The sequence below is a fragment of the Hibiscus syriacus genome, unplaced genomic scaffold, assembly GCF_006381635.1.
Source record: "Hibiscus syriacus cultivar Baekdansim isolate YM2019G1 unplaced genomic scaffold, ASM638163v2 tig00002478_pilon, whole genome shotgun sequence".
Taxonomy (NCBI): domain Eukaryota; kingdom Viridiplantae; phylum Streptophyta; class Magnoliopsida; order Malvales; family Malvaceae; genus Hibiscus; species Hibiscus syriacus.
The window spans coordinates 75,757-93,533 of record NW_024061930.1 but is presented as its reverse complement, the minus strand read 5'-3'; the positions used below and the strand labels follow the sequence as shown (position 1 = coordinate 93,533).

Below are 17,777 nucleotides of genomic sequence, written 5' to 3'. Positions count from 1 at the left end.
ATCTCTCAATTCTCTTTATCTTTTACCGCTCGATTCTCTTGTCCAAGTCTTTGAATAGAACTCACTCAAAACTTGTCAAACTTGTCTTTGTCGGCTGTAAACTCGAGGTTAAGATAGGGTACAATATAGCTGATATGGTATGCTTAGAAGAAATAGATGAATAGAAAAGGGGTTAACTTGCACGAAACAACTCACACTTGTTCGAGCCAATCAAACCTGATTTCTTCTTTAAGCCTGGTTGTTTGCTTTGCCCTTCATTAAACCCTTCTTGTATTCTTTTCTTTTCTAAAATATTTTTTTCTGTATTGAATCCTCTCTTTAGATGTTGAGGAATTATTTTCTCTTTCTTTTTCGTTTTGCACAAAAAACTTAAATTCACAAAGGATAGACACTTGATTCAACCAAAAACCTCTTATTACAATATAATAGAAGGAACTCTTGGAAGAATGTTGTCCAAGGTGTTTCTAATTGTTGTCCCGATCTTGAATGCAAGTAAGTCGAAGCCTCGTAACACTTGTTTTGATATGAAATGAAAAAATAGGCTAGGTTTTAAGTAAGGTAGGCGTGTAGGGTGATAAGGATTATATGAAAGAAAGAAGTAAAGGATAGTATGCTTTGGATATATGTTTGGGCCATATAGGACTTGTTTAGGAAGATTGTGAAGGAATGATGATTAAAAGGATGATTAAGATGGGTATAGATGATGGTGATGTTAAGGAAGATTTAAGATCAAAGTAGAACCAATACTATAAAAGAGTATTAATTCAAACCTTATAAGATCTTTAATCTAAGGACTATGACACTCTAATTAGAAAATCAGTAATCAATAATATCGAGAAATAGGGGTTGACCACAAGCAATGCTTGATAAGTCAAGAAGTTCAAACAAGAATGTTGAAAAGGCACCCTTAAAGGGTGAATAAATGGTCGACCATAGGTGAAAAGAAAGGAGCATCTTTGAACCAACATGGTGCTAAGTGATGAATCATCTTCCTTCATTGTGTTTAGTGATGAATCATCTTCCTTCATGTTTTGTTGCTCATTTCTCTTGTTGAAAAGGGTCTTGTTTTGCTTGTACCTTTCATGAAATACCATCTTTATGAAGGGACATATATGGAGAATCATGTCCCTTGAATTGGTTTCTTTTCATGAAAAGGTGTGATTAAACATCGTGACCTTTAGAAACACCTTTGAGATGAAAATGTGTCTCTTTTACCTGCACCTTTTTGGAGTGAAAAAGCATAACTTCTGGAAACACTTTTTGGTGAAAAGACGTGACTTTTGAAGGCATCTTTTTGGAATAAAGAGGCATGACCTTTAGAGGGCCTTTTGGAGTGAGGAGACATGACTTTTGAGGGCACCGTTTTGTGAAAAGACATGACTCTTGAAGGCATCCTTTGCTGAAGCATCATGACTCTCGGAAAGACATCATTTGGTGAAGCAAAATGACTCTTAGAAAGGTATCATTTGGTGAAGCAACATAACTCTTCTCATTAAAGTGCACAATCCTTCGTTACATCATGTAATCGTTGGAGTGAAGAGATGTATCATTTCCCTTGCTAGCCGTTGGAATGAAGAGATGACTCTTCTCCCTTATAGCCGTTGGTAGCATAAAGAAGCATGACCTTTGGTTTGAAATTTGCACCTTTTATTTATCTTCTAGCAGTTGGAATGGTAAGGCACCTTTTAATCAACATAAACAACTATATAATATAAAGTAAGGGTAAATTACTAATTTAGTAATTGAACTTTATTTTCTCTCATATTTCATTCATTGTATTTTAGATCTTTTCAATTTTATCATTGAACTTAATATATTGGGTTTTTTGTCACTCAGATGTTTTTCTCATGAATGGCTTTATAAATGAGTTGTTATATAAATGCAAAATGATGTTGTTTTGGTGATTTTTTTTAAAACGACGTTGTTTTAACGTCATTAACTATTTAACGGTGCAGTGACAAAAAATTTTAATGTATTAAGTTCAGTGAAATAGAAAACTTTTAAGTTCAGTGAGAAAAATAGGGGAGAGAGTAAAATTTAATGATGAAATTTGTAATTTACCCATAAAGTAAAGAACATATATATATATATATATATATATATATATAGGAATGCACACCTAACCTAAGCAACATGCATCATATATATATATATATGAAATGTATAACATAAGAAAGAATATTCAACCTAATATGCAACATATAATATAAGCAATAAATAAAGATGTGAAACTATATGTTATGTTATATATATATATATATATAATATGCAATTCATAGCATATAATAAATGTAAATACATCATGATAGATTAATATGTAATATGCTATGACATGTATATTTGAACTTATACTAAGATGCTTATGTGTGCTCATAAATGAATATAATGCATATATGATATAATATAAGATAGAATTAAGAAGAATTCACTCTACTTTTACCCTTAACATCTTAAAAGGTGAAAGCAAAAATTTGATAAGTTATTTGCTAGACTGGATCACATCACGTCTCTTATGAAATTAGCTTTTTGACTAATATTGAATCGAGACCACTGGGACACAGTGGTGCGTGCTAAGTATGGAATAATTGATCCTACCCCGGCTAATATATCAAGGAGGGGAATGCTATAGGCTTTGGAAGGGTTTCACGTTGATTTGGGAGGAGGTTCAAGAGGGTTTGGTATGGAATTTAGGGAGCGGTGCCACGTTAGACTTTTGGCGAGACCGTTGGCTGAGTAATGTTGGTCTCTTGTGGGACATACGTAATCTCGATGGGGTGGTGGAGGATCGTAGGTGGCGGTCAGTTCCATGGTTAATGCCAATGGTGAATGGGATTGGGAGCAATTTAAGCACTCTATCCTCGATATTGTTTTGTCGTCTTTTGCGACTGTCAAGACTCCTTTGCGGTTGGATGGTCCGGACACACTGGGCTTGTTATGGGATTTTAACAGGAGGTTTATGTTGTAGAGTGCGTATAAAAAAATGAGAGAACATTGGCACTGAACCAACAACGCATATGTAGAGTTTAATCTCCAAGTATCGAAGGTTGCCTCAGGTGCATTTGTTATTATGACTAATCTGCCAGTGACGGATCTTAACAAATGAGGAGCGAATTCGGCGGCATGTGGCAGATTTTACAAGTTGTGTTGGTTGTGGTGAGGGGGGCGGATTTTTTTTTTGTTTTTACTTTATTCAATTTTAATATTATATAAATTAAAGAAACGTCACTATTTCAAAAACAAAATTTATTTTAGGAGTGCTCAAGCCAAAGATTTATAATGTTTAATGATACAATTTCTTTAAAAGCAAAGTAGTTACATCCAAAAGAGTATATTGCACATAATCTTATATATAGATCAGAAGTAGCTTCTTTCCTTCCAGAAACCTCGAAGGAACTGCCTAAAACCGTTTTTATCTCTCTTCACTCATCTTTAGACTTCAAGAAAACCCAATCTCAAACAATTTCTCAAATAAACTGAGAAGGTATTCATGGCGACGTATGAACAAGAAGATAATCCCATGGATCAGTTCCCAATAGATTCAAGCTCTTACAAGATCACCGATGAAATCGCTGTTGGTGTCAGTGCTGTAGTTTACAAAGCCGTTTGTGTTCCCATGGATTCAACTATTGTTGCCATTAAAGCCATTGATCGTGACAAGTGCACCAACGATTTCGACAATCTTGGACGCACAATGTCGCTTGTTTCGCACCCCAACATGCTCCGTGCTCATTGTTCCTTCACCGTCGACCACCATCTCTGGGTGGTTATGCCCTACATGTCCACCGGTTCTTTACATTCCATCCTCTCATCTTCTTTCCCTGATGGCATACCAGAGCAATACATGGCCATTATTCTCAAGGAAACCCTCAATGCGTTGTCGTATCTTCACAAAGGAGGGCATATACACGGAGATGTGAAGGCTGGTAATATCTTGTTGGACTCTAACGGATGCGTTAAGCTTGCCGACTTCGGAGCTTCGGCCACGGTTTACATGCCGAAAGCTCCATTTCTGAACTGGGAGGCGCCGGAGATGATCAAATCACATGAAGTTTCCAGTTTTGAAACCGATATATGGTGTTTCGGTATAACTGCTCTTGTCTCGACCAAGACGTTTTCAGAGGCTTTTGAGGATATGGTTACTTCCTGTCTCGATAAAGATCCTTCAAAGCGACCCTCGGCGGATGAGCTTTTGAAACATCCATTCTTTGAGGGTTGCAAAGATACTTCTGAGTTTCTTGTGGAGCATTTGTTGCATGGATTGCCTAGTGTTGAAGAAAGGTTTAGGGCAAGCAAGATTGTTCAAGCCGACGGTCAAGATTGTTCAACATCTGATGATCATAAGCTCCTTAGGCTTATGATGTCGTTGTTGATGGATAGTGCAGAGAACTTCGACGATGACGACAAGTCCGAGCTTGGCTCCGGTGAGTCGTCACAGGCCGGATTGGAAGGCACTGAGGGGCATGATGAAAACAATTGAGACTATAAGGGTGTTGTTTTCTTGCTTATTAGAATCTGTTGTTTGTTTTGTTCAGAACTGATCTGATTTGTATGCATAATTCTTTGTGGGTTGATATGACCAACTAATGTCCTTTCAATTTTCCAAGTTTTGAAATCGAAGGAGGAGGTTAAGGGATTATTTTGTCCATTAATCTCATTTAGGCCTTAGTTCCAATGGTTCAATTTTAGTATTCCAAATATAATCAAATAAATTAAAATATTAATTATATATGTCGTTCTTGTCATCTTTCTAGTTAGACGACGTCATTTTTGTCATCAAGATCGCGATTTGTAGCATCGAGTTTGTCTAGGGTTGCGTCGCTCCTATTTCTGTGGATTTTCATGAGGTTATTGGTCGTCGGGTGGAGGTTTGATGGCGACAAATGACAACGACTAACATGGGTGTAGGGATTGAAATTAAAGTTTTTAAAATTTTAAGGCTTTTTTAAAAAATATTTCAAAAATTTTGGGTTTTTAAAATATAATTTTATTTTTTTATTTTAAATAAAATTTTTAAAATTATATGAACATGACACATGTCATTTGATAAGGCTTTTTAACGACGACTACAGACGAGATACCTAAAGTGGTAACGTCAATAAGGTTAAGCATATGAACTAATAAAAAAAGTTTAAGTTCTACTTTGAAAAAAAATATAATTTGATAACTTATTTCTCTATTAAGTTTTTTTACAGTTAAAATTTTCGTATTATATTTAAATAAATGAAAAATAGTATTATTTTAATAAATTTGCCTATTAATGGTCTATTATTATTCGGGCGTAAGAAAAATCGATCTATATATAAATGCAGAAACTCCATCAAATATAAAATTGAAGCGCCATCTTAGCGTAGGACATCCACCGCGAGAAACAAGACAACAACCACTCTACGCCGTCTTAACCGCCATTCTCTTCCAACATATGAACTACCTTTCACTTGGCTAGAATCCTCCAAATCCTACGAATATAAACCCCCCCTTCAAAACACAAGACAAAACTCCAAATTAACCGCTGCAACCTCCCTGTCCAAACCCTAACCACCGGCGCCCTCTTCCTCCACGTTGCTACGGTGAGTTTGTTTGATTTTTCTTTTAATTACACTTGTCTAATTTTCTAGCAATATATGATGTCATAAAAGTTCATTCAATTAAAATTTTCCTTAACTCTGTAGGAAAATGCTTTCTGGGGTTAGGATTGTACCTCGTGATCAGATTGATAAGGTATAATCTTCAATTTCTTTTTCTTTAGCTATTTTTATTATTAAAGTTTGCTCAGTTGATTTTTTGTTTCTCTATATTTGGCACTAGGAGGAAGATGAAAAAGTATGGTAGTAAAAAGGAGAAACATAAAAGGAAAAATAAAAGTTCTGTGTATAGTGATTCTTCTGACGATGATCTTGAGAGAATAGGAAAAGGGTCTAGAAGAAATAAGAAGTGGTATTCATCTGACGAGTATTCGGGCAAAAGCGAGAGCGAAGGGAGTTCTGATTCGGATAAAAGAGGCATATGAAGAGGAGAAAGGATAAGAGAGGTAAAAATGATAGTTCAGGGGATGAACTAAGCGGTAGATCTAAGAAATGGTCAAGACGGAAGAAGAAACGATATTCTCCGGCATCTGAGGAATATTCATCTGAAGATGAGAATCAAAGACGAAATTCAGGAGTTGGAAAGAAAAAGGGTAGGGGAAGACAATTTTTTGTTTTGAATGATTGATTATAGTTCATTTGGGACATTTATCAATTATTATTATTATTATTATTATTATTGCTTTTGATTTGCAGATGATGGTAGAGAATATTCTTCTTTGAGAGAGAATGAGATTGAAAGGAAAGAAATTGGATTAGAATGGATGCTTAAACCTGCATGTAAGCCTGATAAGAAACCTTCAGAGCCTGTTGAACAACCTGAGGAGCCTCCTACTGAGGAGGTACAACACTTGTGCTATTATTATAATGTCTCTTTTCCCCTTTTATTTTTTTTGACAAATGCTTGCTGCCGGAGATATAATTTTTTTTACTTTAAAGCAAAAGAATATCTTATCAGTTTTTAAGTTCCTTTCGTGTTTGGGAAAAGATTCCTACTCTTTATATGAGGATTTGATGAGCTTCATTCTCTTGTATATTACTGAAAATTGCTTTAGTTATGTTCCACATAGGAGTGTTCGAAGCAAGTTTGATTGTATATCATGATTCATAGATGCATGGGTTATGCATTCTTTAGTTTCTGCCTTTGTATTTTATGAGTGTATGAATTTTTAGGTGACAATAGTACAAATACTTTTACCAGATAAAGACGATGCATCCTAGAGAGTTGAATCCATATCTGAAAGATAATGGAACTGGTTATCCAGAGGAAGCCGATGAAAAGAGAGCTGCTGCAGACAAGCTTTTATCTTCTTCAGTTGTGGGGGATGGAGGTGCTAGTTGGAGACTTAAAGCTTTGAAGCGTGCAGAAGAGCAAGCCGCTCGAGAAGGACGAAGCATTGAGGAGGTAATGTTTCTGCAGTCTTTACTAATCTTCAGGGAAAATTGTATCATGGAAGGGTGCTGTTCTTTTTACAGTAGAAAGCATGATTCAATTAGCCTTTACTGTCAAAACTATACAGGTTGTGCTAGAACGTTGGGGTTCTCTTGATATATTGGCGGAGTATGGAGCATCTCGTAGAGCTGCTGCACCTCGAGCCCATCTGCATGCTATAAGAAATAGAAAGCAGGGCCCAGATGATGAGAAGAAAAATGTTGCAGACAATCCGAGTGAAAGAAATTCTAAAAGGGTACTTGCAATGACACCTAGCTCGGTTTCACAATATGTTAGTTTAAATGAACAAAAAGTAATGCTTGCACTCCAGTAATCAAGCAACATTAGATGTTCTAATCTTTCCTATGGTTTTGATTGCCAGAACACTACTCGAGACTATCTGCGGGATGTATCTCTTCGACATTCTGAGATGAGGGCCCCAAAAGTCCGTGATTCATTATCTTGGGGAAAACGAAAACACCAAAATAGTCCTGCTAAAAGTGCTGTTGCTACATCAACTGCAAATAAGTTTACCGATGATGGAAATTTCATGCAAGAATTTCTTCATAAGCAGGGGAATGATGCTATTGCATCTGGTTCACATGCAAATGATGATGGAAATGTGGTTTCCAAAGTTATAGCATCAGAGACTAACGAACGTAGTGAAGCTACTTCAATTTCAAAGGAAACTTTGAGCATAAATCAATTGGCAGCTAAGGCTTTGCAGCTTCAGTTGAAGGGAAAGCATGAAGAAGCTGAGAAACTTCTGGTAAGACAACTTCTTGCATTCGTACAGTACATTGATTTAATTGAGGAGTTTATTGATCCAATGCTTACTGATATATATCAAAGTTTTGTTATTGCATTATTTAATAGAAAGATAATCTGAGGCAAATCCTCACATGTTGAGATTATAACGGTCAAATGTTTTCTGGATCTTGAAAGTATAGTTAGTTAAAGCCTTTTGTTGAGGTGTACTACAATCTGTTGTCTAGGTATTAGAACCCTGTTTAACTTTACAGAACTAAAAAGTCGTAAGTTTTAGTTGTTTCCATATACACCTTATGCATTAAATAACTTGGAACATTGCTTTTCTCTCCTATTTAAAGTTTTAAGTATGGGGCTTAAGTTTTTCTGTGGTTAATGTAATTTGTTTTGGTGGTTTGTTTTTTTTATTAGCTGGAAGTTGAGAACTTGAAGGCTAAGCAGAGCACTGGAGATCATGCCACTAAGCAGCAGAATGTTGACAACATACGCAGGTAATTTTTCATCTTTATATTTCATTGGTATTCCCAATTCTGAAACTTCTGTTTCAAATGAGCTTAATGTAGTGAGCTTATAGCTCTCTAAGAGACTATCATTCAGTATTTCAAACGTAGTAAATTGCAAAGTGTTTAGTCTTTCTTTTCAGTGACTTTTTTAATAAAGTAAAAAAACGAATTCCCTTCTGTAACGTTGCATTCTAACTTCCATTTCAATATCCTTTTACATTTTTTCCCTTTGCATCTTACAAATAATTCTTCTCTTCGGATAATAATTTTTTTATTTTATCTAGATTTGTAGTTCATGATGAATCGGTTAGGAAAGGGAAGGATGATGATGATTCTGATAGGCATCTAGCCCGAAGAATAATGCAGAACAAACAATTTAGTTTATCTGGTCAGGCAGATGATGAATATGACTATGAAGATGGTCCAAGCAGGAAATCCCGAAAGAAGGGCGGGGCAAGCAATCAGAAGGTCTCTGGAAACAATCATTTGGCTAGGCGTATATTGACTCAGCAAGAGCGCTGTCTGTTCTGCTTTGAGAACCCCAACAGACCAAAGCATCTTGTTGTTGCTATAGCGAATTTCACATACTTGATGCTGCCTCAGTGGCAGCCTGTTGTGCCAGGTCACTGCTGCATCTTACCAATGCAGGTACTCTGTCTATGGTGTCTTCATCGATCTCTTTGCTATAGTGCTTAAACGTTAACTACATCAGACTTGTTATAAAATGTGATCTTTTTAACTGCAGTTCATGGCTTTAAAGGATTTTAGTATTATTAATAGGGTCTTTCCATTTGCATTTCATGCCACCTAACCTAAATAGTATTGATTTTGATATGTGAAGCATCATGATGCATTGATTTTATGTGGGCTATACTGTTTGGTGTATCCTTATTCAGAATGCAAACTCTTTTTCCCTTGACAGCATGAGTCGGCCACGAGAACAATCGAAAATAATGTGTGGGATGAAATTCGCAACTTCAAGAAATGCTTAATTATGATGTTTGCCAAGCAAGATAAGGAGATGGTTTTCTTGGAAACTGTGATGGGATTGGCACAACAGCGTCGACATTGTATGATCGAATGCATTCCTGTGCCACGGGAAATTGCAAAGCAGGCTCCAGTGTATTTTAAAAAGGTAAGGTTCTCCTATTCATTATATCTATTGACATTTGTGTCCAAAATAGTTCACATTATAATTTGTAACACCGGTGGTGGAGATAGCGCCTTCTGTTGTTTGTGACATATGAATTTGGTTAAAGATTTAGTTAGCTGAGTAGCAATAAGTTGTTCATTTTCATGTTATAATATATAGTTCAAATGCATTCGTTTTCTGTGTGATTCGAAGACAACTTTCTCAGGCAATTGATGAAGCCGAAGATGAGTGGAGCCAGCACAATACAAAGAAGCTGATATTCACGAGTGAGAAGGGATTGTGCGGTTCAATCCCAAAAAATTTCCCATACTTCCATGTTGAATTTGGTCTAAACAAAGGGTTTGTTCATGTTATTGATGATGAAAGCCAGTTCAAGAGTAGCCTTGGCCTCAATGTTATAAGAGGTATGCTACAATTGGCAGAGGAGGACATTTACCGGCGTCGGAGGCACCAATCTGTGGAGGATCAGAAGCAGGCTGTCGCCAATTTTGCTCGCAACTGGGAACCTTTTGACTGGACAAAACAACTCGACTAAATTGAAAATTCGACCATGTGTAATTACATATGCAAAAAAAAATCCTTTAAAATTTTATTTTAGAAATTCAGAATATTTATTCTTAGATTAAGATTTTTCATGGAGAATTTATTCCTGAGCCCAAAACCCCGCTTTCTACGTACATGAAATAAGGTCACTCTCTTTTCTTCTGATTATGTCTTCAATTACTATGACGCTACGAGGCTCTGGGTATTTCTTGGATTGTTTGAAATCCTTGAAAGTGCCGTACTACATCATCCATACCAAATGTTTAGAGGAATAAAATGATCGTTTCATATTATAAAATTGTGAAAAAATTTGTTAAGTTCAAGGACCAGTTTATTGTAGTTTGTTAAGTTTAATGATTATTCTGATAAAATTTAATGACTGTTTTATAACTTTTGAAACTTTAGTGACTAAAGGGATCATATCAATATAGTTTAGTGGTCGCTTTTGTACTTTACCCAAAAGTTAAAAGGAAAATTAATAAATAATGCTAAACCAAAACGATTATTGCAGGCATTGAAGCTTGGGTTATTGTTGTTTATAAGTAGCGGTTGGCATTCAAGTGACAACCATGCACCGTGGTTCCTTGGAAAAACTGTGGACAAGAAGATGGAGCTGAAGATGAAAGTTTTCAGGTCTATTTTCAGAAGCACTAATTTTGTTGACCATTGAAGGACGAATGTTTTTACGACATTGGTAACTGAATTAAAATTGTCTTAGTTTTGCGATTAAAATAGAAACACATCAATAATTGTGTAATTTATTCAAATATTATAGAAACTAATTCAAATCTGAAAAACTTAAGAGCCCTACTATTTCTTACCCAATTTAGTTTCCAAGTCAACAATAAATATAATCCTTCTTTTTTTATCAGGAGAAAAAGCTCCTTTCTTTCCAAGTTGCTCATAATTTAGATCTCTTGGTTGCATTCTTTTTCTTCTTTAAATTAATTTTGTATACTAAATTAAATTTTCAATTATTCATTTCTGAAACGAAGCATATAATGACTAATTAGTCCATGTACCCGACAAGGAGACAACAAAATACCAAATCAATAAACAATTTTAAAAAATCAAACAAACGAAAATTAACATTTGGAAGGAAATTTTCAGACCCATCAAGTATCAAAATTACTCAGACTAGAAAGACTAATTTTACAACATTAATTCTGTCCATATCTTGGTACAGATGTTAAAGAGTTTACGGATATTCCAATTCGAGGCCAACAAACAAAACACACAAAAAGGGAGGGGCCACACCATTGGGCTAGAACATGATATATATATATATATATATATATACATATATTCAACTAGATACTACTTGCGTTTAGCTCTCTTTTGACCCCGACCCCTGCCTGCCGGAATATCCTTTGATGTGCTTGTGATGTTCTTTGCAGCTTCTTCTTCACTTTCTTTACCATCGCTTCCACTATCATAGCTCTCTGTTTTATCAGTAGATTCTTCCTCATCCACCGAAGCTTTTCCTTGTTTCGAGAGCTGATCTCGATGCTCCCTGAGTTTTGCCTTCTTTGAATTCAACACCCCAAGGAACTGGAGACAGGAGAAAAACCAATTCAGTCATAATGTCGGAAGAATGAAATGAAAAACTGACAATAATCTTGTATGTGTTCAAAGTAGATGTGGTAAGGAATACAATTTTGATACTAAAAGAGTCCAAAGAAAAGAGTCAATTAGGGAAGACTTCCGACAAACGGCCTACTTTCTAGCAGATAACATGGGATGTTCTGATACAGTAACATATTCATCCTTACTCTTCTAAAGCAAAAACTCAGAGATTTCTTCTTCACCACTTAACCGGATAATAGCATCAAACGGACATATCAACTGGAAGTACTCATAAATGTTTGAAACCTGAGGGAAATTGACAACATGATAACACCAACAGAAAACTGGCAGCCCAAGGAAGACTAATAGAACATATATATCAGATATGTCTGGCCATGTTGCTTGGCTCCCTAAACTGTTGGAGCAGTGTGGATGTTCACAAGTCGAACTCATCATTCTAAAATAAGGATCCCATTCCTCTCAAATTCACTAAAATGACCAGAGAGGTCAGTTCATTCTTCAAAATTTGAAAGTACCTTTATTTTAACACTAGCTTTGCAGTAATTATCAATGGTTAAGATTTTTCTTTGAAGTTTTACACACAAAACACAGTTTTAACTTGTAACAAACATAATACACTGTTTTTACTAAAAACAAACGCAGCTCTCCCTGATCTAAAATTGGCTAAGATTTATAGGTGATGGTTTTTCAGATATCTTCTTGCTAGTATGGTTTCCCATAATAGCAAAGTCAGATAAGATCCAATAAGCAAAGAAAAAAAATTAGAATCAAATCAAGATTCAGTTCAGCTTGATATATACTCTAGAATTCATCAAAGAGATCAAGAAAAAAAGAGCTGAAATATGAAAAGGAAGAGTCCAATACAAGAAAATATATACAATGTAACAACTGAACCAAACAAATGTTATTTATCAACTATATTGCTCCATCGAGAAATTACCATTCCCAAAAAGAGAACATAAGAAAAAAAAACTGAATAGAAAACAAGAAGATGAAGGCTCCGTCCTAACAAATACTCATCCATCTTTGTATTCACTTTAAAAATTCCCTTATTTCATTAGCTTGCCTTCAAAATAACAGAATGGCTTAAACATGGAGAGGGATGCAGAGGACTAATTGAAATGGTTGCTCTTAATCATTTTACTCTGTTAAAACAATTAAAAACACAAAGATTTTGCATTTGATTATGTGGATGGGCTGACATGAACATGCTAAATATTTTAGTAGCATACCTTTGCATAGATTTCTGATTCAAATTCCATCTTCTCATTAGTAAATCTCTGACTTTGTTCTAAACATTTCTCAGCTTCCACTTTTAGCTTCTCGAAAGATTGAGTTTTCCTAACCACTTCTTCCTGTAAAATTCTCAATAATTAATTATCTCCCAACAGTATCATTAAGACATAAAACTAAATAATTAATTAACAAACAACAAAAAGCTGAAGAGCTTATGATTGAACTAATGGAAGCAAAAGCGATAAGAAAATAAGACATGGAAAAAAGGGAAAAATACTACACTTAGACTAATGTTTGCATCCATAAGAAAATCCAGAATTCCTGCAGTAATCTTTTGGCTATCAGGCGCCAGCTGGAATTTCCATCGCCATTCAAGCTTAGTTCCTTCCTTCTCGAAAGTCCATGAAAGCTGCAACAACAAGATGAGAATAAAATTAACACATCATACGAGTTTGAAATTTATCAGTTACTATTGCATTTTATACCTCTGTTACCAGAAGTGAATATTACCCCCAACAATTTTAGAATTGGTACACACTATCTCAATTAAGGAATGCTGGCGTTTCACAGCTATTGAATTACGTTTCATATATAAGCAGTGATTTTCCTTCTAATTTTCTTTCCTTGTACCTCCTGGTAACATTATTGTATACTCCTAAGGAAAAACAAATTCAAATCAAATTCTTCTAATTTCAAATTCATAGAAAAGGAAACGCTAACTCTTTTGTGATCATCGCCGGCGTCAACGAACCGGTAGACTGAACAGGGCTGTTGAAACCCTAAATACCGTTCGGCTAATTCAATATACTCAGCGACCGGCTGGTCCCACTGAGCCGCTCTTTCCTGCACTTCCTCCTCCGTCGCTGCCACAAATTCAAAAATCATTTAACTAAAAATAGAAGATATTCGTATCAAAATCGGGGGAAACTTTGTCAAAGAGGCGGAGAAGTACCGTTGCAGACCCAAGCGCGGAGGCCGTCGATGACGGAGAGATCGAAGTGTGTATCAAACCACGTGCCTTTTACGAAGAGCGGATTGGTGCTCGGGATTTCAAGCTTGAGACAACTGTGTCTCGCCGTTTCCGTTGCCGTTGAGCTGCTTTCCATTGCTTTGGTGGTTAAAGAGTTTAGTTCATTTCTGTTTGTTTCCAGATGGGCTTTATGGCGTCTTCCCGCTCTCTTTTTCTGGTGCTTTTGAAAAAGCAAAAGGAAACTTGCTATGCAATCTTTTATTTACCTATTTATTTTTTATTGGAAATTTTTGCAACAAGAAAATTTTCAATAAAAAATAACTTTTAAGTCGACATTAGGATCCTAATGTGATATTTTGGGCCCATACAGATTTAGAATGTTATGAAAATAATTTTTTTACCTTTTTTTTCTCTTCTTAAATTTAGATCTAAACTCGATTTTTGCAACAAAAAAAAAAAATAAATGATCAAATGAAATAGATCTAAAGAAAGGGGCTTTGTATTACCCCTTAAAAAATTTTGTCATCCACAACAATTACAAATATTAGAGAGTTTCTTTCTAAAGAAAATCTTTTAGTCCCCTAGGGTTTACTTGTTTTTCTGTTTACAAGAATCCCTTTGAGTTTTTCTCTATTTCTTTCACTTGTTCTCTTCTTTGATTTTTGTTTCGAATTTTTTTTATTTGTTGGTTGCTCTCTTGATTTTTTCTAGGTGATCTAAAAAATCCCTCTTTAATTGTGGAAGGAGGCCTTCATTTTTATGGAGGCCAAGAATTTTCCTTTAGATCGGAGGAGAGTGTCTCAGAGGTAGTGAAAGAGGTCGATGGTGGTGTCAGAGGAGGTAGACGATAAACGAGTAGCTAGGGTATTAATGGGATAATTAATCCTCTCAATTTTTAAGATATTATTAGATTACTTGATTGACTCGACCGAAAAATCAATAGCAATTTAAAACTTGACAGTGATTTGACGCTAGACACTTAGGCCTTTGATGGTAGTTGACTATTAGGGGGCGTTTGGATGGGGAATGTGAGATTCCCCGGGGAATGTGAGATTCCCCTGGGAATGAAATCCATATTCTCTCGTTTGGTTTGGCCAGAAATGTCATTCCCGGTAATGTATTATTACAAATAGTAGATTTTTTGGGGTATATTACCGGGAATGTCATTACCTCCCTTCCCTTAGGTATTGTAACATTATCGGCGTTTTGGACTAAAATGCCATTAAATATTTATTTTTTTTCAAAAATATCATTCTTCTGTCATTGAATAATAAAATTTTTACGAAGGTTAAATTATAAATTTATCCTTAAATTATTTTAGATTTACAAAAAAAATCTATAATTACATTTTTATATGAAGCTCAGGGATTAAAATAAAATTTTACCATTTCATTAAACATTTTTTTATATTTTTAATTTTGTAAAAAAAATTATATAAATATTATGAATTTAAATGTTTTAAAGAAAATATATAAATATTTTCTAACTTGTAATATTATACAAATATATGATAAGGATAATTTGGTCAAATATACATTTCAATAATCTTTTATTCCTTTAACCAAACACGGTAATCTTACATTCCCGTTAAACCAACCAAACACAAAATACAACATTCCCAGTAATCCTATTCCCTGGTAATCTTTTATTCTCACTGGTAATCTTACATTCCGTGAACCAAACGTACCCTTAGGTGGCGTTTAGTTCGCTGGAATGTTTATGAGGGAATTGGAATCTGTGAAGGAATTGGAATCTGTCAGGAATTGGAATCCAATTCCATATTTTGTTTGGTTGACAGGAAATGGAATTGGAATCCAATTTCATATTCTGTTTGGTTCGCAGACATGTCAGATGAATTTAATTTCAGTAATATAAAATGACAGAATTGCCCTTCTTGTTTTTTTTTTTGTTTTATTTTAGTTTGTTTTACAACTTACATGTAGTAATGTATTATAAAAAATTAAAAAAAATGTTAAATTTTCATTTTATTGATTGATTATTCATTTCAATAAATTATAAAAATCATGATAATAAACATCATAAGTTAAAATCATCGCAATCAAAATATGTTAATAAGTTACCAAAAGATAGTGTAATATTTCGATACATTCCAATCGGAGTATGTTAATTTGTTACCAAAAAAATATACCAAAAACCATTTTTATTCAATATATGAATTATAAACCCGACCCGACACGACACAAAATAATAAAAAATTATTTTTATTCAATAAAAACATTGACTTAATTGAAAAAAAATTATATATAGAGGGGTATTATTGTAATTATTCATAAATATATAAGGTAGAATTATATATTTTTTCGGGTCGGTCTGGTTTTTTTCACCCTAAACCCGAACCCGACCCGACCCAACCCGAATATATGAATTAGAAATCTGACCCGACCCGACCCGACCCGAAATAATAAAAAATTATTTTTATTTCATAAAAACAGTTACTTAATTGAAAAAATATATAGAGAGAGGGGTATTATTGTAATTATTCCTAAACATATAAGGTAAAATTATATATTTTTTCGGGTTGGTATTTTTCACCCTAAACTCGAACTCGACCTAACCCGAATATCACACTTAAAAAAAACGACCCGACCCGACCAAAATAAAGTTTCACACGACCCGACCCGAATATATGAATTAGAAACCCGACCCGAAATAATAAAAAAATATTTTTATTCAATATATAAATAAATTACCAAAAGATTGATGAGGGTAGTATGGTCAAATTTCAATTCCCTTGTCAAATTTCAATTCCCTCCAACAAGGGAATTGAATTCCATCCATTCTTGGATGGAAATCACTTTCCCTCATTTTAGGCCTGTAAATGAACTGAACGTTCAGCGAACCGTTCATGAACCGTGCGGCGGGAAGTTCGTTTATGTGCGTTTATTTATTAAATGAACGAACATGAACAATATTTTGTGTTCGTTTAATTAAATGAACGAACATGAACATAGGTCTCGTTCGTTCATTTACGTTCGTGAACGTTCGGTTATGTTCGTTTATATGCGTTTAGTTATGTTCGTTTATGTACGTTCATTTATGTTTAACCTAATATTCTTAAATCAATTTTGGTGACCAATTTGTATGTATCTTAAAAATATTAATTAATATGATATTTTGATGACCAACTTCATAATTAACCCAATTTTACAGCCTGATTAAGCTTTAATACAAAAAACCCTAAATCTAAAAACAATATTTTCTCAACTCTTCTCCAAACCGTCATTCAGCTGTTCTTGATTCTCAACTCTCCCCACCCTCCACAATTTTCATTTCTGCAACGATTCGAAGGAGCTTCAAGTCTTCAACTGCAACGATTCGACAGAGCTTCATCTCTTTCCCTTCTTGAATGTGATTTCATAAGGTAAATAATTTGAATTTTTTTTTGGTCTGTTAATTTTGGGGTGTGAATTTAGGGATTTTTTGTGGCATCTTGAACGATGTGGAACCCCTTGTACGCCGCTACGAACGGTGCATTCGACCAGTCGGTCTTCTCCAGCCTACCCCTCATTGCCCAGTCATCCACGTTAGAGTTGCCCTTAGGGAGTCCTAGTCAGATTTGCGCTTATATCCTCTAGTGGGGGAAGAAAGTGGCGAGGTCAGTGGAGCGCTGCTGGATATGGTTGTAATGTTGCGGAGGAATAGAAAGAGGTGAGTCGAGGTATTTGAATTGAAACGAGTCAGACTCGGGCATAAGGAAGATGAGGGACTCGTATGGTAGGAAGGTTCGGGGCTTGGGAAAGATGAAGACTGTGGACTGGGATGGTGGAAGAAGAACAATATTAAATTTAACATTTTGTCAAAAATGACTGCTGACATATTGGCAATTCCGGTCACTACTGTTGCTTCTGAATTTGCTTTCAGTGCTGGTGGGAGGGTTATTGATCCGCATCGATCCTCTTTAGGAACTAAGATGGTAGATATGCTTGTTTGTGGAGCTGATTGGTATCGTCAATACTATGGGTTGGAGAAAAATAAAAACAAG

General features: G+C 35.1%; 2 protein-coding genes and 1 pseudogene across 2 annotated transcripts; 2 read left to right on the top strand and 1 right to left on the bottom strand.

Moving 5' to 3' along the window:
- Positions 1 to 3,487: 3,487 nt before the first annotated feature.
- LOC120145655 (serine/threonine-protein kinase BLUS1-like) lies at positions 3,488 to 4,477 on the top strand. Its single transcript, XM_039159441.1, has one exon. It carries the CDS (start codon positions 3,488 to 3,490, stop codon positions 4,475 to 4,477), a length of 990 nt encoding a protein of 329 aa, XP_039015372.1.
- Positions 4,478 to 5,346: 869 nt separating this feature from the next.
- LOC120145754 lies at positions 5,347 to 9,999 on the top strand (annotated as a pseudogene).
- Positions 10,000 to 11,266: 1,267 nt separating this feature from the next.
- On the bottom strand, positions 11,267 to 13,958 carry LOC120145744 (DNA repair protein XRCC4-like). Its single transcript, XM_039159500.1, has 5 exons — positions 13,757 to 13,958; positions 13,525 to 13,667; positions 13,085 to 13,213; positions 12,801 to 12,923; positions 11,267 to 11,532 (listed from the first exon to the last, which is right to left on the bottom strand). The coding sequence occupies exons 1-5, from the start codon at positions 13,908 to 13,910 to the stop codon at positions 11,299 to 11,301; spliced, it is 783 nt and encodes a 260-aa protein (XP_039015431.1). The 5' UTR covers positions 13,911 to 13,958; the 3' UTR covers positions 11,267 to 11,298.
- Positions 13,959 to 17,777: the final 3,819 nt, after the last annotated feature.